This window comes from Phacochoerus africanus, chromosome 11 (genome assembly GCF_016906955.1).
Source record: "Phacochoerus africanus isolate WHEZ1 chromosome 11, ROS_Pafr_v1, whole genome shotgun sequence".
NCBI classification, from domain to species: Eukaryota; Metazoa; Chordata; class Mammalia; order Artiodactyla; family Suidae; genus Phacochoerus; species Phacochoerus africanus.
The window spans coordinates 101,017,079-101,044,973 of NC_062554.1; the positions used below are offsets into that span (position 1 = coordinate 101,017,079).

Here is a 27,895-nt window from a genome sequence, read left to right on the forward strand (position 1 = left end):
TTTACCCCATCAAGTGCTCTGACTGCCCAGGAAGACATCCCCTTTGAGATTTGAGAACTCCCAAAAATTGGTTCTTCTAAAAAAATATGTTCCCCCACACATGGATGAAATTTCATTATCAACTTTTTGGATTAGAGGTTTTTTTTTTTTTTTGAAAACTGTTAAAATTCAAGAATTATATGAGGTTTATTAAGCTGACTTTATAATCGTTGGCATTTAATTTATCAGAGTAGTGGTTCAGTCACTTAGCAAGACCTAAAGGAAACTGGAAATGAGACCCATATGCTGTAAAGAAGAAAAAGAATAAAAGGAATTGTTATGAGCTTGGGGTATGAAAGTAGGAACCTAATGAGATACGTGTGAAGCACTGGATACTAAGCATTATGAGTACTCAAAATGAGAGTGTGTTAGCAGAGAGGTTACTAAAGGGAGGACAACAAATATGAGTAAACCTCACTGTCTTTACACTATCACATAAGTCAGCAGTTTTTCTCTCTATGCATTGTGACTAACTATAAAGGGCTCTTCAGTCCTATTCCTGAACATAAGACAGGGTCCTCACACAAGTCCATATTTACAGTATTTTTTGGAAATGTTTATTTTTCTCACTTTCTTTTTTTTTTTTTTTCCCAATGCATTTTTTTTTCTACCCTACAGCGTGGTGACTCAGTTACACATACATGTATATATTCTTTTTTCCCACATTTTCACTTTCTAATATCTAACAATAATAAAGTCAAAAGTGGATTTTTCAGGTTAACACAAGATAAAGTGATAAAATGGGTGATTAGGAATCAGCATGGAAGAGCATTGCTAAGGAATGTACCTCTCTTGGATGCTTAATAATATTTTACATGTACTCAGTGCAGCAAAGCAGTTAAGCAAAAGGAATAACATTGACAGTTTCATCTGAAAGTGTCATTGTATTTTGGTGTTTACTCAGTTTTCTCAGTCATTTAAAGCTGAGATTTTCACTTTAATGTTTATGAGAAAAATGAGTTAGGTGATAACATGGTACCCTAAAATGCTATTTGAGAAAATCTAAGGTTACGCTCTCCAGTATAGTAGTCACTTTGTACATGTAACTATTCAGCACTCAAAACACAGCTTGTCTGAATTAAAATGGGCTTTAAGTGTAAACTATACACTGCATTTTGAAGAATTAGTATGAAAAAAAGTTAAAAATGTTGCACTCAGAACTTTTCATATTAATCATATATCAAAATTATAATATTTTGCATATAGTGGTTAAAGTCAAATATATTACTTCAGTAACTCTTATCTTTTTCTCTTTTTAATGTGTCTAACCTGAAAATTTAAAATCATATATGTGACTTGTATTTGTGGCTTCCATTACATTTTTACCAGTCAGTTCTGCTCTAAGGGATTTTCTTATTTAAATGTGATATGCTTGTGAATTGGGCTTAAACTTTTGTTTGTTTGTTTGTTTTGTTTTGTTTTGTTTTGCTTTTTAGAGTTGCACTCACAGCATATGGGAGTTCCCAGGCTAGGGGTTGAATCATAGCTACAGTTGTCAGCCTATGCCACAGTCACAGCAGTGCAGGATCTGAGCCATGTCTGTGATCTATACCACAGCTCACAGCAATGCCAGATCCCAGACCCACTGAGCGAGGCCAGGGATTGAACCCATATCCTCATGGATACTTGTCAGATTCATTTTTACTGTACCACAACAGGAACTCCTGGGCTTATAATTTTTTTTATGTAACTATAATTATAAATGCTCCAATGCTTACTTTGAAAGTAGATGCATATTTGATATTGAAAAATTGTATGTAATTTATTTCTGTACTCTTGAGAATTTCTTTATATGATTTTTTTCGACCCCAGCTGTGGCATGTGGAAGTCCTGGGCCAGGGTTCAAACCCACACCACAGTTGCAACGTGTACCATAGCTGCGGCAATGCCAGATCTTTAACCCCTGCACCACACGAGAACTTCCTGCATGATTTCTTTACATATTTTATTTGTCACCAGCGGGAAATGTTCTGAACTACTCTGAATACTACCTGAAGGGAAGAGTCACTAAAGGAAAGAGTATCCAGTCTGTGGAGAGTTCCATTTAGCAAAGATTTGTCCTGTGTCTGTCAACATTGGGTAACATGAATAAATTAAAATTTGCAATGAAAATTTGCAATGAGATCCTGCAACTATGGGAACTATGTAGCACTGGGAACTATGTCTCGTCACTTATGATGGAGCATGATAATGTGAGAAAATAGAATGTGTACCTGTATGTGTAACTGTGTCACCATGCTGTACAGTAGAAAAAAAAGTATTGGGGAGATAACTATTAAAAAAATAATAATAACAACAACAACAACAAAATACAGGATCTGAGAATAATGAAAACCTAGTGTTTACCATGACAGAGGAATTCTCCCTGACCCAAGAGAAATAAGGGTATATGCTCTTTAAAAAAACAAAGAAAAAACCCATAGCACATGTGTATGGAAACTTTATTCATGAAAGTCAAAAATGTGAACAACCCGATCTCTGAAATACCCATCCATGTGTGATGGGGTGAATAAGTTCTGATGTGCTCATATAATGGAAAACCACTGGAACATATGGCAGTTGTGTGAGGCAAATGGAATGAATCACAAAACAGAGTCGTGAGCTAAAGAAATTAAACACAAATGATTATACATTGCATGATTTATGTGCGAGTAAAAGGAACCCATGGCGATTAATATCTGATCAGATAGACTAATGATAGCAGGAAAGTGATTACAAAGGGGAAGTGACAAGTTGCGAGGTGACACATATTCTATATCTTGTTTTTGGGTGGAGACAAGGCTACATACATTATAAAATGTTGTTTCAAAATGGAGGCATTTAGGGTAGGTGACTCTTATATATATCAATTTTTAAAAGAATAAGCCAAAACTCTGGAGAAAACATAATTCAAGAAGATATGTGCACCTTAATGTACGTTGCAGCACTATTTACAATAGCCCAGACATGGGAGCAACCTAAATGCTCATTGAGAGAGGAATGGATAAAGAAGATGTGATACATGTGTACAATGGTATATTACTCGGCCATAAAAAGAATGTAATAATGCCATCTGCAGCAACATGGATGGAACTAGAAATTATCATACTAAGTGAAGTTAGACAGTGAAAGACAAACATCTTACGATGACACTTTATGTGGAACCTAAAGAAAAAAAAAAAAAGATACAAATCAGCTTATATGCAGAATGGGAACAGACTCACAGTCTTTGAAAATAAACTTATGGTTACCAAAAGGGGACAGGTGAAGGAGGGATGTACTGGGGGTTGGTTATTGGCATATGCACACTGAGGAGTATGGAATGATTGGCCAAGAGGAACCTGCCATATAGCACAGAGAACTCTACCCAACCCCTTGTAATAAGCTGTGTGGGAGAAGAACCTGAAAGAGAACACATGTATATACATGTTTAGCTGCACCACTTTCTTGTATAGCAGAAATGATCACAATATTGTAAATCAACTGCAGTAAAACTTTAAAAAATGAAAAAAAAACCCATAAATTAAAAACTGTAGCCAGAGAATTAAAAATAAAAGCACATTACTTGCAAAAAAAGAACAAAAGAAAATTTGGTCAGAACCACCACAAGGAACTTAATGAGAACTTGCAAAGAAGTTTCAAAAAATGTTAGATTAAAACATATACATGATTTCTGGAGAGTACTGATTAATAACTGGAGACCATTAAATTCAGAATGTGTCACTGGGGACCATATTATTAAACCAGCATTCTTTTAACTTAAATTTGACATTCTTAGGTAGGGTTTGTTGCAGAATTTCACATGTGAAAAAGCAGAAATGTTCATATTGTTTGCACAATTGTCCACATTTTGAAAGTCACATTCAACATTGATTTTTGCCAAAAATTTTGCAATTTACTCTTCAGTACAGGTATAAGTAACAAAATATAATTTTGGATTTTTTTTCTATTTCTACCACGTGATATCAATTTTTTCACCACGAGAGAAAAATACATTACATTTTGAGGTCAGAGTATTTTTGCATCTTGATTTGAAGTTACTAACTATATATGACATGATTAGGAAATGATAACTTTGGGGGGATTTAAATTTAAATAACAGAGCTGCTTATAAATATAACCTCAAAAATCAAGACAGAAGTATTCTAAAGTGAGACTCTGAGTCTTATTTTCTGATAGAAAGTGCAATTATTTTCTAGGTTACATTTACCAACTTTGTTTTGTATATATATAGAATTACTATATACTAAATCTATAGCCATAGCCATTGACCGTGATTCTTGCCATGGCAAGTCTTTCTTATGATAGTTTGGGTACTAATTTTAAGTCATTACTATCCCTTGTGTAACACATTGACCAAGTCTTATGAATTTAGTATCCCCTCATGATTTTTCTGTTTCTGTTAATGTTATAGGCTTCAAGTCCCCTTTAAGGAGATTAAACCCCAAAGCCTCTGGCCGTGTCTCATTGTAATGCCCCTTCCCCGACCCTGACCAGCCTGGGCTGCTCACTCTTTACTTACCCCACCTCTGTATAACCTATATAAGGTATCCTGCCTCAAACCAATCGTATCAAGTATGCCCCATACAGAAATCAAAGAACACTCAGCCCTTATGCACAGCATAGGGGGCTAGAGCAGGAGAAATTGTGTCTCCACTCAGGTCCACCTGGCAGGGCGAGGGCATAAGAACCAATTGTAACCTGTGCCCATGTGAGTTCTCTCTCAAAAAATGTTCTTTCACATTAATAAATTTGTAAAATGTCTGCTGTTCCAATGCTTTTCTATGGCGAGATGGGAGTAAGGAAACTGTGACCCTATCATTAATACAAATATAAGTCTCTGATGTGGATAAAAATGATTGTTTATGATCTGTCGGGTTTTGTAACATAACTAATGGACTAGATCTGGAACTCTGAATCTCTTCTCTCTGTTTAACATCAGAGTCAAATTATGCAGGTACTTTTAGGTTATACTTGTATCAAACCAGGAGCTCCACTTATAAAACTGTCAAAAACAACTGATGAGATCCAACCTCTCAAATTCTGCCACACATTCTTTCCAACACAAGGACATATTCTCAAGCTCTCTGGGGGTTTCAGTGATGGGCTGTGTTGTGTGCATGCTCTGGAGTACCTGTAGGCAGTCATCTCTTCCACTAAATCATTAGCCAAAATTGATTCTTTCTGGTTACCAAAATGTGAATGAAAGTACTGCGAATATTGGGGAGGAATAGGGGTCAAGACCTTAATCTGCGAGATATCTTGAAGACAACAATATTACCTTTCTAAATCCCAACTCCACCTGGGTGCTATGTGGAATGATCTATGGTTATTTGATGTAAAACCTAAGCATGTTATCATTATCATACACTCAAAGGACTGAAACAGTAGAGTCCACTATGAGTCTACTACTTAAACAGCCAAATGAACTAAATAATAAATCACATGTTTCTATCGTGAAAACTGATCTTGTTTAAAGGGAAAACACGTTGGAAATAAGTAAAAGCATTACAGAGTATTTGCTTGCTGCTAGCATTTTCCCATTTCCTCATACTTAAAATTACAGATTTATAGATTATTTTAATTATGATAGAGTAAGTGATAATTTTAGATATCATTTTACTTTTTCTTCATATTCAACAATTAGTTTAGTGAGGTTTTACATTAAACTGATATGACACTGCTAATGAATACATTGTTCTCTACAAATATATAGTCAGTGAGAAGTGGACTAGAAAAACCTATAATTCCCACCCCATTCCCCAACACACACACTTATTTTTTTTTGGAAGATGGGAGGAAAAATTACCTAAAATTTCCCTGCTTTGTGATTTGGCAGCAATCATTGCTAGCTTTTCTCTTTTGAAAGTGGTATTTTTCTGCTCATTGGTTGTGGCTTTGAATGAAGTCCTCTAGCATCTAGTTCTGGGGAGGTTACAAATCATATCATACTTTTAAAATTTCTCTTGAGAGGCAATATTTTGAAAAGAAATGGGGTTCCTAAGTTAAATGGGTACAGGTTTTCCATTTGCTTCGGGTATAATATTGGGAAATAGTTTAATTTTTTAGAGCTTCTATTTTCTTTTAATTGCAGAGCCAGAATGGGTCCATTCTGATCCCCATTGGATACAAAAGTTCAGAGATAAAATAGCCTTTACCATGTCCAGCTCAGTTAATTGTGGTATGACAGTAATAGTCATAGTAACTGGAGTTGCTTTTGTGACTATTGTCATCTTACAGCCTCAGGGCCTCATTCAACTAAATCAACTTAAGGATGTAAACAAGCAGCCAGACTGGAGACATAGGATTCAACATCAGGTTTTTCTCTCTACAATCCATACTGTTCAACAGATACTGTATTGTTATGGTATCTTGAAATTTTAGATTTGCTTAATGCTGGCACTATGCATAGAGGCACTTGATTCTTAATGGGATAGTGTTTCCAAATTATATTTTATAATAGTTTTGTCATTTTTTTTTCGGTAAACATGCTGAAATGTTACCTAAAAGGCACATTTTATCCTGAGCATATTGATTTTTTTTTTAATTTGCTTTTGAGGGCCACAGCCATGGCATATGGAAGTTCCCAGGCTAGGGGTTGAATTGGAGTTACACTGCCAGCCTACACCACAGCCACAGCAACACAGGATCTGAGCCGCATCTGCGACCTACACCACAGCACATGGCAATGCCGGATGCTTAACCCGCTGAGTAAGACCATTGATCAAACCCGCATCTTCATGGATCCTAATCAGGTTCATTACTGCTGAGCCATGAAGGGAACTCCCATAGTGATTTTTATATACTAACATCAGGGAATCATTTCGATGATTTAGCTACCTGACTGCCTACCTGCTGCTTCAACTTTTTTTTTTAGGTATTTCTGGTTCCTTGTTCTGTGCATTTGGTTTAAGGTAATCACCTATTCTCCATGAAAGATGTTTCTCAAGTGTAGTAACTACATGGGTTAGTTCTGTGCTTCTTTCAAATCCCTATTATTGCTAATAAGGGTAACCTTAATATCTTAACTAGTGATGTGTACTCTTTTACATCTAAAATTTAATCAAAAGTATTAATTTCATAAATGAAATTGTAGAAATAAAGCATTGTTTTATAATTTATCCTCATATCACATGCTAATAGGTAGATTTAGGAATATAGATTCAATAGGGTATGTTAGTTAATATTGATTTTTAGCCTGATCTCTGCATTTGTTTCTAATTAGTAAAAGGTTCTTTTTCTACCTCAGGGAGATTTAAACCATAACAAACTGGGAAAAAAAACACTGAAGTGTGATCCATTTTTCTTAGACCTATATATACTTAAAGGCACTGAAGATTTTAGAATACAACTTGAGATCGTATTATTTATTGGGACAAACTATTTACTAGTTTTACATTACGTGTATTAGATAAGTATCGTGATTCCATAGAAAGCATAGCAGTGTACCGAGAAAGGTACTAGCCCTTACGGATGCTGAAATACAGCAATAGTTCATAGACTTCTTAGGGGGAAACTAACATTTTTTTGTTTGCTCAGAATTTGGCCATTATATTTAAAGGTTTGATTCATGTGAAATGCTCTAAATGCAATTAGAAAGTAACCTGTAGCACATGTATATCGTCCACTTTGCAGATTTCTGTATAAAGGTTCTACCTGTATGAGAATCACTTTACATGGTAATATTTTTTTTCTTGTATTATTCTTACAATTGTGGATATCTGTGAAAAAGAGGAATGGCATTAGTGCACTGCTAGCCTTCAGAATAGTCGCTTACTTCCTGCCAGCATTAGGTTTACACTGCCATTAAAACCATGCAGTTTCACTGAGCGTGAAGCTCTTCCTGATGCATTCTTACTTCATCTTCACAACAATCCAGTAAAGAGGGCAGGCATAGTGGATGCTTCCTCATCCTGAGGAAAGCCCTGGGATAAGAGAGATGAAAGGTATGGCTCCACTCCCTCCCACACCCCAAAATGAGAAGGGTAGCCACTCTTCTTACCACTGAGATGAACTTGCCTGAGAGTTTTCCTGGACGTAAGCCAATCAGAGCTCCTGAGGAGAGTTTGGGGTTCTTTCCTACCAAGGCAGCAGTAGTTGTGGGCTGTGCTGTGGCAGTGGAAACAGCTGGGCATTCAGAATCCAGGGCCAGCAGAGGCACCTTGGATATCCTCAGTGGACCTCTTTGTTTCTGCTCACTTTTCCCAAGGTTTTTCCAGTCTCTTCCCTCAACTAGTCATCTCATCTTCTTCAGTGCCTGCCTCTCATGTTTAATTTAAAGAGAGTGGGTTTTGGTGGTTTGCACCCCAGAATGCGGGATATAATAAGTATTGCCATTCTCAATTTATAGATGAAGAAATTGACCCTTACTGAGTAGGTAACTTGCTTGAATTGTAGTTATCTAGAAGAGCCAAGTCTAGAACCCACAAACTTCTATTTAAGTGTTGTTTCTTTCACAGAGCATTGTTTTGCCAGTTGCCTTAAGTGACTTCTGCAGGCAGTGAGGTGTGCTTCCCCCTCTGTGCCTCCTTGATTGCAGTGCTTAATCCTATTTCCTGTTTTAATGCTTATCTGCTTAATGTCAAATGTGCCTGTCTTCCACACTACACCACTGAGCATCTGGAAAACCAGGATTGTATTATAGTCATCATTTTCTCTCTAATGTACACTGGAGTGCCTGGGTGTATAGTCAGTACTAAATCAAGATTTTAATGAATGAGCATGCAAACGACTGCATAAATTATTCAATTAACGAAAACACCAATATGGGTTTGAAGTTGATGCTAAAAGGATAACATTGATTTAAAAAAAAAAAAAACTACTATGTTTGTTACCAATCGAACATTTAGACTATTTTAAATAAAGTAACTTGCCTCAAATACTTAAAGATGTTCACATAGCAATCATGTTTTCCATGCCTTCTATTTTCCAAGCTCTTATTACAGAGATAAATAGGAATTAGTCTCCTCTTTAAGAAGTCTCACAGAGCTGTGGTAATCTGAAGAATGATTAGAGGAGCAGGCCCACTGTCAGCAGTCATGGGAACCACTAAACTGTCGTGGAGACCCAGCTCTGGGCAGGATGCTGTGCACATCAAGGTTAACAGCCAGAGCCCTTTGAAAACTAGAGAAAAGCGCAATGTGCTGTACCTTTCCAGAATGTTGGGAGATTTGCTTTTTAAAAAAGTTATCCACACTCTTATTCAGACATAATTATTTTTGAAAATATTATGATTGAGGCTTGTTATTAAAAATTTAATTTGCATTTGCTATGTATCATATGAAACTAATAGCTAAGACTATATTTGATTTGGCACTAAGGTGAAAATGAAGATAGAGATATGTCTGTCTTTAAGCATTAAAGCCCAATACAATCAAAGCAACGTATTATATATGTGTGTGTGTATAAAAACATAAAATAATATAAAATCATATATATATGTATGCATAAAATACATATAGATATAAACTAGGATACAAATGTATTAATAAAATTTCTTTCTTTACAAATTATGCACACCAGTAGGAGAAATATTTGACTTCATAATGTTTTGTATCATTTTCAGACAATTACTACGGTACCCCGAAGCCTCCAGCAGAACCAGCACCACTATTATTAAATGTAACAGACCAGATACTTCCTGGAGCCACTCCAAGTGCTGAAGGAAAACGAAAGAGGAATAAATCAGTGAGCAACATGGAGAAAGCAAGTGTAGAGCCTCCTGAGGAAGAAGAGGAAGAGAGGCCTGTGGTCAATGGAAATGGAGTAATAGTAACGCCAGGTTAGTCATTGACATTGTTATAGGTTTGTCAGCTCTTCAAGATGTAGATGAATATATCTTATATCCATGTGTTCAAATGTACATGTTTTATTCATATATATATATTCACATATATATGTTCAGATATATATAAATATATATGTACACATATGATTAAGGTTATCATCAGAGAGAGAAGATTATAATAGCAAATGGAAAGGACATTATTCTTATATCCAATTTATTAGCTTTAATTTTGACATATCAAGCAATTCATTCAATTTCCTCAATTTTTGATTTCACTTTTACCATATTAATGGCAATATAGTGAGTAGTTCAAACCTTAGGCAGTGTTACAAGTCATGGATATGATTGTGTGACATTGTAAAGTCTTTGTTAATTAACACTAGATACAATCTATCCTTAGAAATCTTACTGTATTTTCAGCTCTGTAAATAGAGGTTTTGTCATGTGATTTAGTTAACAATTTCAGTGAATACAGTCCACAAAATAACTGTAGCTACAAAATGCCCATGTATTCATCCCTCGCCCCTACTACCCAATATGGCAATTAGGAGAAAGCATTTTCATACATTGACTTTGTGACTGCAGTTCCCCTTGAACAAGGGAGAGACTTGTTAATCCCTTTTACTTGTCATTTGTCATTTCACATTTATAAAGAATATTAAATAGGTCTAAAATGTGTTCGTGCAAGGTAAGCATTTTCAATTTTCTTATACTTATTACTGAAATAGTGCCAAAATTTTTATTTATAAAATAGATTTAATTATACTTATTCATAATTAAATGTTACCAAAACAAAAGTTTTTCATTCTCTTAGCCTATCATCTTGCAGTAAATTTCCAAAGTTCTGTTTTAGTTATTTAGTTTTTTAATTGTGGCATATCATTATTCTAATAGGCATTGAAAATCTAAGTGATATGTTAATACTGTTAAAAAATGTACAAGAGGTACAGTAGAAAATTGACAGAACACTGTAAGCCAGCTATAATGAAAAAAATCATTATATAAAAAAATGTTAACACATGTGCATTGCATACATATTATTTCCTATAACTACTTTGATGTCTGTGTTTTTACTTATCACTGTATTGCTTCTATATTGACATAGTATTTGAATTTTCATACCAAATATTTTTATCAAAGAGATGTTTCATAAGCTTTTTTTTTTTAACCTTCCCTATTCATAATACCTGTAAAATATTCCTCATTGAACATAAGGAGACCGCAATCCAAGCTGTGCCAGTCCAAGTGTAAAACTTGGCAAAGTGGTTTTATCTTGGTCACTCAGAGGAGGGTAACTTTCCCCATTAATATACTTGTTAAAAACTTACTCTCTGACCCTAGCAATCACTCATTTTTTGGTACAAATGCTAAAAATCATTATAGATACACAATATAATTTGTTTACTTTAAAATGATCTGGTAACTTTCAAGCGATTAGTTACTTTCTCTTTTTGATTCTCAAATTCTCTAACAAAATGTTTACTTCTCATCATGTAACGGATTTACATTAAGTTCTTAGGATATAGTTTTCTTGGTTGATCTTTGGTGTGAGATAACAGTTCAGGTGAATGGAAGCAAGTAATCATGAAGCAATATTTGGGTGTCAAACAGCAGTTATAGACTTTCTCACAGGTTAACACCTTATAGTTAACATTTTTAATTATACAGCCTTGGTTAGGCCCAACTCATTGATTTCTATTTCATTTCTACTCCATATAGGGCAAATCAAATGAAGCATTCTTGACCCACAGATTCTTAAACTAGACACTTACTGAACTAGGGAGCACAGTGATTCTGCAAAGCTCCATTCCCTTCTATTTTTATGCCTAGCGAGGAATGGGATATTTTTATGCCTAGTGAGTTTTTAAGGCTCCAAGGAAAATAGACTGGTTTCAACTCCTTCTCCTTGACCAGCCCTAGCCATGTGACTGTCCCCAGACTTCTGAGCCTGACAATGAGATAGGACAACAGTGCAGCCCAGCTCTGGGATTTCTGGATCTAGAGAAATCCGCAACAGATGCCACGAACAGCGGTTTTGTGAGCCTGGCTTGACAAATGGTCTTATACTATTTTTTTTTTCTTATTATGGGATATAAGAGACGTATAAATTAGGCATCTTTTCCTCCAGTGTTCAAAGATGAAGGAAACACTCCTGAAATAGAAAACCGGTCCATTAACCCTTGTTAGAAATCTTTTGACAATTCCCATTTTTGAAATGTCTTAATTTTTCTCTATGTTTATCCAAAAGAAACTTTAGGATTTTCTTTACCCCTTTCTTATACACATTTATCCAACTCTTCACCATTTGAACCTCATCACATCTTTTACCATACAGCATCTTTGTCCTGCCTTTGTCTTCTTCTCACAAACATTCATTGGATATAAGACACTTTGAACAACACTGAGAAAATTGTTGTTTAAATTTTAATTAACACTGCCCTGTAAGAACCTATAATGGTAATTAATATTGGACATCAATTCAGAGCATAAGTAGTATAATCAGTGTCACATTTGGCAAGTGAGCAAAGCTTGCTAAGGTAACTTTGTTTTATTACAAATAATATTGATAATAGTGGTAACAAATAATGTAATAATTAACTTCTTTTGAATCTTACATGCCCTAGGAACTCCTTAACCTTATTAAGTGTGTTAAGTATATTCATTTAATTCCCCTGTCAGCCTTATTAGTTATTTACCCTTTCACAGATTGGGACAGTGAGGTACATTATAGTTAAATAATTTCCCTAGTAACCAGAAGTCATATTTAGGGAATCTGGATCCAGAACCCATGTTCTCAGCTGCTCTATTATACTGAGTCCTATATCACCAGATAGAAGCATAAATATATTTCTTAGCAATTATAAACACATGACCACTTTTTTACTTATACTTCTTTAAACATGGGGTTATAAATATTTACCCACCAAAGACTTCTTATTTCTTTTGTTTCTGCATATCATGTACTAGTGAACTTATTTCCTTCTGTGGACATAAAAGATTTCTTTTTTTTTTTGTAGTATTATGTGTGCATATAAGTATCAAACCTACTAGTATTTAACTCCTTATAGACCTTACCAAAATGAACTGTTTTCTCTATGTAAATAAAGATTTTAGAGTCTTGAACTTAACCCTATTACTTATTTTCTCTTTTGAACTATGTTTATAGTTAGAATTATGTGTTTCTTTTCTTTCAGACCATATCTATATAAAGTTAGTGACCACTTTTATATAGGATATTTCTCCATGAAGATCTACTAATATTATCAATGCATATTCACATATATGAATATTTGTTATATGGTAGATTCCCTCTTTTTGCGCAGAATTACATAATCTTTCAGGGTCTCAGATCAAAAATGTTTCTCTGATGTACATCACTTTGCTAATGGCTATCACTGAGAAATATACATTTATCATTGTAAATAATAAAAATCATGGAAATAATAAAATATTATTATTACAGTGTACTAGGCATATAGGACATTTGTTATCTCTACTCCCATAACCACAGTATTTTTGCTTAACGAATGAGTTAAACTTAAGTTACTTAACCAAGATAAGGATAGCAGAGTTGAAATCTGAACCCAGGAATACCTGAACTCATCCCCTCTCTACCACATTTCCCTGGGTTGTTAACTATGTTGAGGAAGAAGTGACTCCTGACCTTCATAAGGTAAATCAGAATCCTGCACCTTGGTATATTTCATCTATATTGTATTCCATTATATTTGTCCTTCCTGTGGTTCATGGCCGTGATGTTAGATCTAATGCTAGCAAGAATGATGCAGCCTTACATCATCCTAGAGAATTTGTTTTTAAGCTGATATTTAAAATTCATAAGCCCTAGTTGTAAGAGCTGCATTAAAATCCTTGTCTACTAATTTGAACATCTGGATCATTTTAGGATTAGTCTCCATTGATTGCCTTTCCTTTTGCATTTGGTTTGTATTTTTCTGTTTCTTTGTGTATAAAGTAATTTTAGATTGTATCCTGGACACGCAGATAATATTTCATGTAGATTCTGGATTCTGTTAAGTTCTACAGAAGAGTGTTGATTTATTAATCTTTAAGTAAAATACAAAGAGTTACCTCATCATAAAGTAATTAACTAATTATAAAATTCATATGTGCAGGAAACCTTCCCTTAACATCAGCCTCATCCTATATTTAGACATCTTTATCATGTTAGAATTGACATCCAGCCCTGTGGCTTCATATACTGTAGATTTACCTGCAGCCTTCACTTCTGTCCTGTATTCTGGGGCCATATTTCTACCTCTGCTTGTTGGACTGCCCCATCCAAGCAATTCTTCAGCAATTTAAACGCCACACTCCACTTAAACTCCTCTCCCATAAAACAAAGAAGCAAAGCAAGTCACAAAGTCACTTATTGGATTTCTTTAATTCTTTCTTTCACCCAAATAGCTCAGAATTTGATGCTTTTCTCTGACACTGTAAATATAAATTATTACATCTAGGAGATCACTGGGCCTTTAGCTTTCATCTCTTCCCTCCTAAAATCATTGTTCCATCCTAGATCACTGCCTCATCACCTTATTTGTGGACCACAGTCCCCTAACTGATCTCTGTTCCTCCAGCCTCCCGCCAATCAAATTCCCTATTACTCCTTGACCACTTAAAGGTTCTTGAGCCAGCATTTGGTCACTATCCTTCTCAAAACCTGAATGAGCTTCTATTTCTACCACTTAAAATTCTTGGACCACCTCTCAGGTCCTCCCACATTTGACTGCAACAACTCTGCTATCTTTGGCTCCAGTTATTTCCCCACTTCACTCTCTCTTTGACATCTCATGTTCATACAATACCTTCCCCTGTCTGATAAGTCTTGCTCACATTTGAACCTTCTATGCTTTTATTCACAATTCAGATTTTTTATATTCTCTAGAAATCGCTTGTGGACTCTCATAATGAAAGGTTGAGATTGTCCATTTATGAATTAATTGAAGTACAGCTTATACTTTTTGTTCATTTAGGAGACATTGGTTAGCCATGTCCTTGTAGGTTAACTTTTTATAATGTACATGTATGTTATTCGCTCATATATTATAAACATTCCCAGGAGAAGGACTATTTCTACTTTTTTGTTTACCTGTCTCAGTGATTAGTATGTCATTAAATATTTCAAGTTCTTTGTAAATATTTATTTTTCAGTCAGCCAAACCTCTTGAGAATGTCAGAGTTTTATTGTAACAATTTGATTAGATTTATTACATGCTCATTTTACACTATTGTGTCCTCAACATGCAGTGTTTCTAAGTTAGAGAGATATGAGATCCCTGATCTTACATTTCTTCAGAAGTTGTTTGATAATGAAAGAAAGAAGTATATTTTAAAATTTGTGTTCTTAGTGATGAGAATTATTCAATCTCTCTAACCGTGAAAATGGCCCAAATGGGTGATTAATAGATCAGTAGATAGATTTTTTTTTCCCAGTTGAATTTTTCTGAAGAAAAACAAATCTTGTAAACCACAGTGACTGGGCTTGGCTTTGTTGGATTTCTTTTATTTCATGAATTATCTGCTAAACTTTTCCGGAAAGTAATTCACTATTATATTGTAGCTTCCCCTCACCAGCTATTAGTAAGCCTAGCACAAAGAATTAGAAATGCATATATATTTGAAAGGCAGCTAAATCTCTCTGTTAATACACACACATACACAATGCCAGGAGAAGCAGGGCCTGTGAGAGCTACCTTCACCAACAAAGGGAATACAGTATGTGTACACAGAGCTGCCTTCTCCAGGCCCCCAAGCCTGCAATTAGTGCAAATGAACTGCATCTCCCAGAGAGCAAACAGAGTGTCCCTTATGTGATCACCGAGTGTCCTCAGCAATGATCTCAGTTCACCATTAGGGACCCGCATCCAGGTCCTGTGCCGCTTGGCACGCTGACTGTGCATGCACCATCAGTCCTGGTTCTGTGAATGAGGTCCTGTCACTGTCAAAAGAATTATGTCCTCCGTAGTGAATCTCGCTGTTTTCCTGTGAATAATGGCGCACTCTGAAACCACCCAATGCCTACCCCCTGTTTATTTTTGTGTGAGTTCACAGAGACTGTGATGTGTGTATCCACTCAGATCTTTATCTTTTTTTTCCCCTTTCTTTCTTTTCTTTTTCTTTTTGAAGAGGCTTAATTTTATTATCTTGTTCCCAAACACAGTACTGGCACTTATAAATGAGGGCACTCTATGTTTTCTTAAAAGTATTATTCGAATGTTAAAATTGTCCTAATTATAAAATACTCTGAGTATCTAGGTGTGATTATAAAGTAACAAGACAATCATTTTAGAGTCTGTCGTTAAGAACTTTAGTAATAACTGTATCTACAGCACTGGAAAAACATGAAATCATGACTAGTTTCAGGAATGTCATTTGAAATCAAGGCAGACTCACTTTGTGATTAAACAGCAATGAAGCACTGTTTGAACCTCTTCATGCCCTCAGTCTGATTCAGCGTTTTGGGAATCTTGCTCTGACCCTTTTGTAGAGAGTGTTTTTCTGCTTCTCTGACTGTTTATACCATGTGTATGAGAGAGATTTGATGCATGAACAAGGAATGCACAGCAAGAACAACCAGGGTGTCACTGGGGTTTGTAGAGCATGCACAGAAAGCCTGTGGACTAGTTGAAATATTTGTGTCTTCAGGTTCTCCAGGCAATGCTGGAGCCTAAGCTTATTTCTAGTCATGGTCATCCATTCTCTTTAAGCCTGATATTCAGCCTTTAGTCTTTTTTTTTTTTTTTTTTTTTTAATCTCCTATCTCTCCTTAAAGAAGTGGTGATAATTTTGGTGTAAAATCTCAGCTACTGTGTTGTCAGTCAAAGAGTGCTCTAGTTGTTTCTGGTGGAGGGCTGGCCTTTATTTCTGAAGAGGAAAGGTCTCTGGATAAGATCTCTCTGGCCACTCAGAGATAAGGGGGTAGCAACTTTATCTTTTACTTCCTAATTGACTTCTTCCTCTCATCAAAAAAAATACCTTGACTCCAATTTGGCTCTAAAGAATAGCACCTGAATTATCAAGATCAGAACTTTAAAAAGCCTTCTTCCTTTTCTCTTTCAATCTCTTTAATGTTTCTAAAACTTCAGAAGGTGATATTATGTTTCATGGGATACTAATCATTTGATTTTTTTTTCAGAATTTTGAAAGTAAAGATATAAGAATTTTTGTACATGCACATCTGAGCATTTCATCTCCTATCTTACTTTGGTCTTTGAATATTTTTAATGCTTGTATCATTTTCTCTCACCTTAAAGTTAGTTGAGGATTTGGGGGATTTGTTTCTATATGATAGATGATTCAGCAATAATTACATGATGGGGAAAATCATACAGCACATGTAATTTCAAAGCTGTGAGGATTCATTTTACTGACAATATTCCAGTCTGCTTCTATTAAAGTGTTAAAAATCAAATAGAAGAAAACATAGTAATAAAGGCAGCATTTCTCCCCTCTCAAGGGAAAATACTTTCCTCTACTGATACTTTTTTATTGTTATTTCCCCAATACAGTTTTTTTTTTTTCTACTGTACAGCATGGTGACCCAGTTACATATACATGTATACATTCTTTTTTCTTTTGGATTAGGAAGATGTGGTATATATACACAATGGAATACTATTCAGCCCTAAAAAAGAACAAAATAATGCCATTCTACTAATACTTTTCAATTTAGTTTATGTCTTGAGATTTTTTTTCCTTGTCATCTTTCACTCATCAACCTTGAATTTTCCTATTTTCATAATTCCCTGTATTATTCTTTTAGTATTCCAAAGAACTTATAACCAACAATGGATTTTAGATATAGATGAAAAATAATTTTGAAGTACTGAATATGCTTTCTTAGTAATTCATATTTTCCTGGGTAGGCTCCTAAAGAGATGACACCAAATTTGGTTACAAATATTATAAGTAAAAAGTAATCTCTTTATAGGATTGGAAATTTCTGCTTTCTCAATTGATATGCTGTCTCAAAAATCAGCAGCAGAGTTAATCATCACCCTAACTTTCCCTAATTCTAGTATTTCGTTCTAGACTTGTTTCTTTCATGGTCTCATGTGGTAAGAGGAAATATTTGTTAACATCGCAGGAAAAAAAAATATGGATGTTTTGTAAATTGCCACAGTGGTTAAGAGCTACTCTCCTCATTCTCATATCATACAAAAAGAAAGAAATTATAATGCATTTTTTTTTTAGAATGTAAAAACACTTTAGGAGAACTAAGGAGTCAGAAAACACCAATGCAAGCCAGTAATCAGTATACATAGACACACCTTGGAAAGAGCATCTTTGCTAGGTGGATTGCTGGAGCACATCAGGTGCTGTACTCTTACTTTGGCTATACTTTTACTTTGTACTTTTGGATTTGGTCCAATTGCATGTTTTACTACATCAAAAAGTAATTTTTTTTTTCTAAATGAGCAAATAGTCACTAATCATTCAATGTGCAAACATTTTGGCACCCATATTACAATTCCTCTTCTCACTTGAGAAGGGTTAAGAAAAGCAAGAAAAATTGATAAGAGCACTCTTGGAGAAGTAAGTTCCAATGTTAATTTCTTTCAGTCATCTGGCCACTACAGGAAACTTCCTTTCAAAAGCCAGAATGTCCTTCACTTTACATTATAGAACATAATATATAGTATGGCCATAATAAAAAATTGATTACAATATTTTTATCCTGTCCAAAAGTCAACCCTCAAGTGTTCATTTATTTACAAGAGCCTGTGATTCATTTTCTAGGAACTTCACCTTCTGGCAATGAAGCCAAGAACATGCTCTGACAGCTCCCACTTCTTCCCACCCCAGACAACAATAGAGTAAGACTTAGGATCAACATGACAAACATACTTTTTGATGAGATTACTGAGTTTGCAAGAAAGCAAGGGACCTCTTCAAGCCCTACCACTTCTACTACTATGATCACTACCATGAATGAGCAGAAACAGAAGTGATATATATATCAATGAAGTACTACTCAGCCATAAAAAATAATGAAATAATACCATTTGCAGCAACAGAGATGCAACTAGAGATTATAATACTAAATAAAATAAGTCAGAAAGAAAAAGATAAATACCATATGATATTACTTATATGTGAAATCTAAAATATAGAACAAATGAGCCCATCTGCAAAACAGAAACAGACTCATAGACATAAAGAATAGACTTATGGGGGGAAGGAAGTGGGATGGACTGGGAGTTTGGGGTTAATATATGCAAACTAATACATTTAGAATGGATAAGCAATAAGGTCCTACTGTATAGCACAGTGAACTATATTCAATCTCTTGGGATAGAATATGGTGGAAGATAATAGAGGAAAAAGAATGTGTGTGTGTGTGTGTGTATATATATATATATATATATATATATATATATATATATATGACTGTGTCACTTTGCTGTATAGCAGAACTTGGCACAACATTGTAAATCAACTATTTGAATAAATTTTTAAAAATAATTAATAATTAAAAAGAGAGTAAGAAGCCATCTATTGTTAGACTTGAAAGCCAAGCTTTTCCTGAGGCTATATGAGGAGACTAATAACTCTTGGGCAATAAAATGTCCCTCCTTTAACACTACAGCATGCTTAACTGAGAAAGCAAAACTCAATTTGCACACACACCTTTTACAGACAAAATATATATATTATATATTAGCAATTGCATTGTTTCTTGAAAACACCTAATGCTTAAAAATCATATGAAATTGACTTTTGTTTCTATAGGCGGAAACCACTTAGGTTGCATGGCTGGCTTGACTCTAAAATTTATTCAGTGTTTTAGATAGTAGAACACACTGCTAAATATATATATCATTTACTGAACATCTATTATGTTCTGGTAGTTTACTACACTAAGCAATTTATGTACATGTCTCATCTAATCTATATAGGTAGGTAATATTATTCCATTGTACATTTAAATAAATTAAGGCATTCCACAAAGTGAATTAAATACCTTGCCTAACATCACACCATGAAGGACAGATTTAAACCCTAGCAGTCTGACACCAGCCTTAACAATTACGTTCTTCTGCTTCTTGAGGAGCATGTTTCTTGCTATCTGAGAATGACTAAACCAAAGGAAAAAAATTAATCTCAAATTATTTCTATTCTCCTTTGTTGTAAGCTACAAATATACTCCTCAATCTTTTTTCCTATTAAATACTCTCTAGCCATGCTCATTTCCAAAGACATAATGTAAAGACAGAAAAGAAAAGTTATTAGATTTATTAAAATTTGTCACAGAGCCATTAGAAATATAAATCACAGAGCTCTCTCACAGGGTAAAACAAATTTTGGAAATTCAAATTTTATGACTGTTCAAAGAAATTAAAATCAACAATTTCCTGTCTAGCTTTAAAACATTATTTTCCCGCATTGCAGTGGATAGCAATTACAGAATGGTGAGTGTCAACTGTATGCATAGACCATGTCAAATGAAAATATGGATAAGATATAAAATAGGCAATCTTCTTCTTGAAATGATTTTATTTTGCCTTCTGATTGTTCTTTAATAAAACTTGGTGGGGACATTCAAAACCATGGTGTTCTGATTTATCTTTAGTCTAGTATCCAAAAGGCAATGTGTTAGATAATGCTAGGGCAATCAACATGTAAGCAAATGGAATGGCTGCTATACATATTATAATATCAAAACCTTAGACTAGTGCAGAGCTATAGAATTTATGTAGCCTGGAGTAAATGCAAAAGTGCATACTTTTAACTCTCTTCCAATTAAATAGCTTTCAGTCCTTGTACTATGTACAGGTATTTGAGTTTTTCTGAATTTCTTATGGGAAGAAAGAAATTATTTGCTGAATCCAACAAAACTTTAGGGTAGGGAATATGAAAGAAATTATATTTCTTAATTCTTTACCACAGTAAAAGTGTCCATAAAACATGGTTTTTATACGTCATCACTTATAAGACTGTATTTATCAATGCTTATTTCATGTCTCAGTGTTTCTGTAGAATTTCTAGGAAATACAGCAGTCCTGGTCAAAGAAAAAAATTTTTCATCATTACTATTCTTTCAAAAGAGGTGTTCCTGATTTATTGAAATATCCTTTGTTTCTATTGTTAGGGCCAAAATAAAACCCATGCTCTGGTTTGCAAAGCATCTAAGTGACCTAGAAATGCAAAATGGTATGCTCAAAATATGCCAGTTTTTGATAAAGTCTGTTCACTTAAGCAGCGAGCATCTTAGGGAAAAATTACATTTACATATCCAAAAAAAATCCTGTTTGGACTTAACAATAAAACCATGCTGAGAAATTTGTCTTGGAAGTTAAAAAGGGCAATTCTACATGACCGCCTCCTAATCAAAAAGTAGCTTCACACAATTATAAAATTAAAACATATGCAGAAAGTTATTTCTTCTCCTTAGTCAGAATTTATAAAGTCTAAGGCTTCTGCAGCCACAGTCTGACATATGAGATCTGTGTTAAGACCCATTTGCAGGCATGTAACTTTAAGCTGAATTCCCTGGGAGAAGGGGAGCACTAGCAGGAATGGCTACACATGCACCTTGGTTGGCCTGTAAAATCGGTTACTTCCCATCCTTAATTACTAAAAGTATATTCTTTTAGTAATCCAGACAATGGAATAGTTTTCAAACAGTGGAATGGTGGTACATCCAGACAATGGAATATTTTTCAGTTTTATAGTGAAATGAGTTGTAAAGCCATTAAAATGCATCAGGTAAATTTAAACGTATATTACTAAATGAAAGATGCCAATCTGAAAAGGCTCTATGCTGAATGACATTCTGGAAGAGGCAAAACTATAGACAGTTAAAAACATCAATGGTTACCAAGAGTCAGAGGGGAGAGAAGGATGAAAAACAGAACAGAGAGGAATTTAGAGCAGTGAAACTACTCTGTGTACTACATTGTGGATACATGACATTATACATTTGACCAAACCCATAAAATGTACAAGAGTGAACCCTAATGTCAACTATGGACTGAGTGATAATGATGTGTCAGTGTAGGTTCATCAGCTGTAATACATGTACCATGCTGGTGGTAGGTATAAGCAATGAGGGAGACTATGCATTTGTGGGGACAGAAAGTATATACAAAATTTCTGTACCTTTCTTTAATTTTCCTGGGAACTTAAAATTGCTCTACAATGTAAAGGCTGTTTTTTTTAAAGTCCATTGTATTCTTAATAGGTACTTTCTCAGTTACTTATGTAATACCCAACACATCTGATGTTTTTAAAACCAGCTATAATGGAAAAAAATAAAAATCAATGTAAAAAAATAAAAGATTAAACCACATACAGAAGAAAAACATAATTATATTACCCAAAATATAAAGTTAACTTCTATTCTCTTTACTAAGCATGGAAAAAATTATGATGTAGTAGAAGACAGTAATCTATAGTCCCAGACATGGTAAATATTGGCTCAGTGGATTGTAAAGTAAGACATACTTACCTAATGTACTATTTAATGAGTTGAATTTTGTCCCCCACAAATTCATATGTTGAAGGCCAAATCACCAGAATCTCTGAATGTGACCTTATTTGGAAAAAGGATGAGGTTATCTTAAGTAGCAGTTGATTAAATGGTAGTAGTAATTCTACTAATTAAGTCATAGATCAGAAGGGAGGGCCCTGGATCCAGAATGACTGGTGTCCTTCTAAAAATAGGAAATTAGAACACAGGCATGTATACAGGGGAAATATGTGAAGATTGAAGTTATGCTGCCACAAACCAAGGAACTACCAGAAGCCAGCAGAGAGGCTTAGAACAGATCCTTCTGTAACACACTTCAGCAGACCAGCAAAGCCTGCTGATCATGGCCTTGTTCTAGTATTTCTAGTCTCCAGAACTGGAAGACTACATTTTTACACTTTTCATTCTATTATGACCACCCTAGCAAACTAATATATATCATGTGGACCACTCCTTAACTGCCCACTGTCTGGTCTAGTGCTTAGCACTTGGCAGGCTCTCAACAAAAACTTAGTCAACTAATTAATACCATTTCCTGCTACCTAATATAGGAAATACCGTGCCAGTTTCATTCTTCGGTGATTATTGTTAAATATTGGAATTTCCCAGATAGCTGCCTTAGGTACTCTTCTTTCCATGTGCTATATTGTCTCCCTAGAAAATTGTGTGCAATTCTTTTGTCTCATCAAGTATCATTCAATACATCATTGTGGTAGTACTCTATTTTGTTATCCATCGGAGAGAGGCCCTTACTCTCCACTTCCCAAGTTGCCTTGCATGTCAAACAGGGTACTTAATTTGCACTCCACTGGTTCCTTGACTTACTTTGCCCAAAAGAGGTATAATGACTTCTCTGAGTGGTTCAGCTTTGAGGAATAATCTGGGCCTGCTTTCTTTTTGTCTCTTAATGCTCTACATGGCACTTCCCCAAACAGGTTCTACCCCTGCTTGGGAAGCCTGCTCTTGTTCAGTGCTGCCTGTGGGTACATTGCCCAGATTCTGCATTCACAGAAGCCCCCGACTCTCACCATAAACTGCACCCCTAGGTTAGCCTTTATGAGTAGTAAATGTGGGGATATTATGGTTCTCCATTTGCCTTACTCATGTTTTTTCTCTTATTTTGTTCACATAAAGGAGGCAGGTGCTATTTATTACTTCCCTTTCAACTGCATTCTCAATAGTTTGATAAAAATTATTTCCTCTCCCCTATTAAGTTCTTGTGGAGTATTTTGCACTTAGTAGGTATTAAATTCATGTTTGTTAATGTAATGATTGATCAATTTGATAAAAATAAAGGAGAGTTCCCTGTTGGCTTAGCGGGTTAAGGACCTGGCATTGTCACTGCTGTGGCTCAGATTCGATCCCTGTCCCCATAACTTCTACGTGCTGTGGGCATAGCCAAAAAAAGTTAAAAAATAAAATAAAGGAATGAATGAATAAATTAGATAAAATGGGAGAACTTGGCTTAGAGATCTCTAGAACATTAGTAAATATAATTATAGACATACCCAAAGACTAGACTTTTTTTCCCAAGAAACGTCTCACATTTCTCTTGAAAATATAACAATGTTATTATATAGATGAAGAACAAGCTTATTTATTCATAGCTAAGATGTGACTTTCTTTTTCAGTATGTTCTGTATTTTCTTTTCATTCATTCGTATAATCCATTCCAACTTGGCTTTCTCACCCACCTCTCCACTATAACTACTACTGTAACTGGTAGCTTATAACACCAGTGACCTCCATATCATTGATTCCGTTAGATTTTAAATCTGTGATCTTTCTAGACTGTTTAGAAGTTTGGGGCACAGTTAAGTGTTTCCTCCTCATTGCCATTTGCTTGGATTCTGTGGAGTAAAGATCAACCAGTTTTTCTGTTACTTCTATGGCTGCTCTTTCCTGATCATTCTCTCACTGGTTGTTAAACGTTGGAGTTCCTCAGATAGCTGCTGGAGGAATTCTTGTTTCCACTTGTTGCACTGTCTCTCTAGGCAATTTCATTCAGTCCTATGGCTTAGATTATAATTCAATCTAGACATATGCTCTTGTGTTTCAAGTTGAATCTCTCTAACCAAGAACTCTCTGACTTGACATCTTCCCTGTGAGTTTGACATGGACCTCTAGTTCTGGTGCCTAAAATTATACCCAAAGTCTTCCCCAATCCTGACAAAGTCTTGTTCTGCCGTTCATGTTTCCTATCTCAATGAATTGCTGTGCTACCCACTGGATTTACCATAGCTTCTAATTTTCCTTATCTGTCCCGTTTTTTTAATCCTACCAAATCCACATTCTAATTTTTTTTCAGTTCGTGGAAATAAACCATGCCCATGCCACCATCATCTCTTGTCTAGATCACAAAAATAACATGTCTTTTAGTCTGTGAATATCTTCTCTTAGCACTCTCGAACCTCCAGAATAGCTTAGAGGATCTTAGTGGAGAATGAAAATCTACTTGTGTCACTCCCTTTATTAAGACACATCAGTACCTTTTCATTGCCCAGAATACAGTCCCAAATTCTGAGCATGCTTTCTAAAGCCCAGTCCAGTCCTTGATGATCTATTTCTTTCTCTCTTACCTTCCTTTGAAAGAAATCTCTTGACTTTTTCAAGTCTAAATTTTGATAGCACATTGGAAAAAGGCCTTTTCTTGATTCTTATTTTAATTACTCAACAAATTTCATTACATTTATAGTTGTACAATGATCATCACAACCCAATTCTAGAGTATTTCCATCCCAAATCCCCAGTGTGTCTCCCCCCCACCCCAGCCTGTCTCATCTGGAAATCATAAGTTTTTCAATGTCTGTGAGTCAATGTCTTTTCTGCAAAGAAGTTCATTGTGTCCTTTTTTTAGATTCTACATGTAAGTGATAACATATGACGTTGGTGTCTCACTGCTGACTAACTTCACTTAGCATGATAATTTCTAGGTCCATCCATGTTGCTGCAAATGCCATTATTTCTTTCATTTTAATGGCTGAGTAATATTCCATTCTGTATATGTACCACATCTTCTTTGTCCACTCCTCTGTAAATGGACATTTTGTTTCCATGTCTTGGCTATTGTATAGAGTGCTGAAATGAACATTGGAGTACATGTATCTTTTTAAGTCATGGTTTTCTCTGGATAGATGCCCAGGAGTGGGATTGTTGGATTAAATGGTAATTCTATTTTTAGTTTTCTGAGGAATCTCCATACTGTTTTACACAGTGGTTGTACCCATTTACATTCCCACCAACAGTATAATAGGGTTCCCTTTTCTCCACACCCTCTCCAGCATTTATTGTTTGTGGCCTTTTTATGATGGTCATTCTGGCTGGTGTAAGCTGGTTTTGATTTGCATTTCTCTAATAATTAGTGATGTTGAACATCTTTTCATGTGTTTTTTGGACTTCTGTGTGTCTTCTTCAGAGAACTGTCTTTAAGTGGGATTAGATGAAAATATATGCAAAAGATTTTATTTTCCCCTTTACTAGCACTTAGCACACTTAAAATTGCTTAAAATTGCACAGTTTGTGTCCTGTGAGAGCAAGGAGCATACCTGTCTTATTCACTCTTTCGTCCTCATTGTCTGATACCAATTGAGTGTTTAATAAATATTAAGTGAATATTGAATAAATGAATATGTTCAGAGCATGCTCTTCTATTTAAACTTTTCAAATGCAACATGACATTCAGCAATACCTGAGAACAGTATGTATTGATAATTACATGTTATAATAATGTACAGCAAAGAGCATCTAAAGAAAGCAATGATACCTTCTCTTGCTCCTTCTTTTCTGCGCAGTTTATAAAGGTCAATTCTGTATAGAATCTTCTTTTTAAGGACAAAATAACAAAAGCTTACAAAGTGTTCTTGTCCTTCCTAATCCCTAAAGATAGCTTTCATACTGTTCTCTGAGATTGATGCATATGAGGAAAAAATTTATCCAAGCCATTGATTGAGATAAAGAGGACGTTCTACTTCAATCATTTTAAATTACCTTTATTAATTTTTAAGGTAATAAAAATAATGCAAAGATATATAACACAAATCTCCCACTCCCACACAAATTTACTCTTTTGGGGTAATCATTGTTCACAATCTGTTGTACATCCTTCCATTTTATTTTCATGTCCATATGGTTATATACAAAATTATATGTATACGTCTAGCTTGGTGTTTGCTTTTTAAAGAAAAGCAGAATTAAGAGTGTATGTGTACTGCTCTACAATTTAGATTACTCTTTGAATAGTAATCATTAGCACCTTTTACAGGTCAGTGGGTTTTTACACTATGTAGATGTAGTTTTCCATGGTAGTGGTAATCACAGTTTATGTAATCATTCCTCATTGATAGGCATCCAAATCATCTCCAGGTCCTTGGTACTACAAACAGTGCTGCAGTAAATGTTATTGTATAGGTATCCTTATACACCACCACCTTTATTTCTATAGGATATATTCTCAAATTGGGATTACTAAATCAAAGTATATGTGTATTTGTAATGTATGTTTTTTAACATCAATAGCTATGGATTAAATTCCCAAATGATTTTGGAATTTTGTATTTCTAGGATGACTGCCTTATCTTCACATCAACATTGTATGTCACTTGTGCTCTTTATCCAGCTTCTGGGTTAAGCTGATCTCACTTCACCTTCAGCTGTTAAGAAGCCCTAGTTACCCTCCTGCAGGCAGATTGTTTCTCTATTCTTAGCTACTTTCCAAGTCTCCACTGGAGCATAGTTGGGCTTCTTCATGATGTCCTTTCCACAAGGAAGCCTTGGGAGCCACGTTTGCCTCATATATTTGTCACCATATCTCTGTTCTGATGCCCCAATGGAGATTTGGAGTCACTCCAAAGGAAAGTATTCTACAGGCCCTCTCTGCTTTGGGCTCCTTTGATCTTTTCTGTGGTTTCCCTCTTCTTCCCACCACCATGCCACACCCTAGACCAAAACCTAAATATAGTGGTGCTGAATCCCTGAATAAACCAGGCTGTATCTTAAATCTAAACATTTCCCCTTCAAATTTCTCTCCCAGCCACTCTCTTATTTTGTAGGAAATTTCTCTGAACTTGAGCTTTCGAGAGGTAAGGTTTAAAACCCATGCTGGTAATAGGTTTTCCATATAATTTCTTACCTTTCAATCCATACTGTAAGTATTAACACATACTATAATTTTTCAGATATATGATCATCTTCCATTTACAGTAAGTATATTATGCAGGATTTATTTCTTCTCGATTTTTATGTTTCTCCTTTTTTTCTCCCTATTTTGATATTTATGCCCTGATTTAATCATCATGAGATGGTTAAAATAATTCCTCAAATGCTATCTTCAGGTAGGGTACATGAGTAATAAGCATTCAGCACTTTTGCATGTTTAAAAGTGACTTTCTTTTGCCTAGGTAGATGAATAATATTTTGGTAGAGTTAACTTCTTGAGCTACTGTTTTTTGTTGTTGGTTTTTTCCTCAAGTTACCGCTACAGATACTGTACTGTCTTTGAGCTTAGAGTATTATAGATGAAAGGTCTGATGATCTTCTGTTCCTCTTTTATTAAGTTTCTTTAGTATAGAAGCTGTTAAAATTGCATTTTAACATTGGAG

General features: G+C 35.0%; 1 protein-coding gene across 1 annotated transcript in view; it reads left to right on the top strand.

The window, feature by feature from the left end:
* MAGI2 (membrane associated guanylate kinase, WW and PDZ domain containing 2) overlaps nucleotides 1-27,895 on the top strand; it is a 1,320,860-nt gene that overhangs the window by 830,380 nt on the left and 462,585 nt on the right. Inside the window, exon 4 of the mRNA XM_047751755.1 lies at nucleotides 9,584-9,799. Coding sequence (XP_047607711.1) covers nucleotides 9,584-9,799 — 216 coding nt within the window. The remainder of the gene's footprint in view (nucleotides 1-9,583; nucleotides 9,800-27,895) is intronic.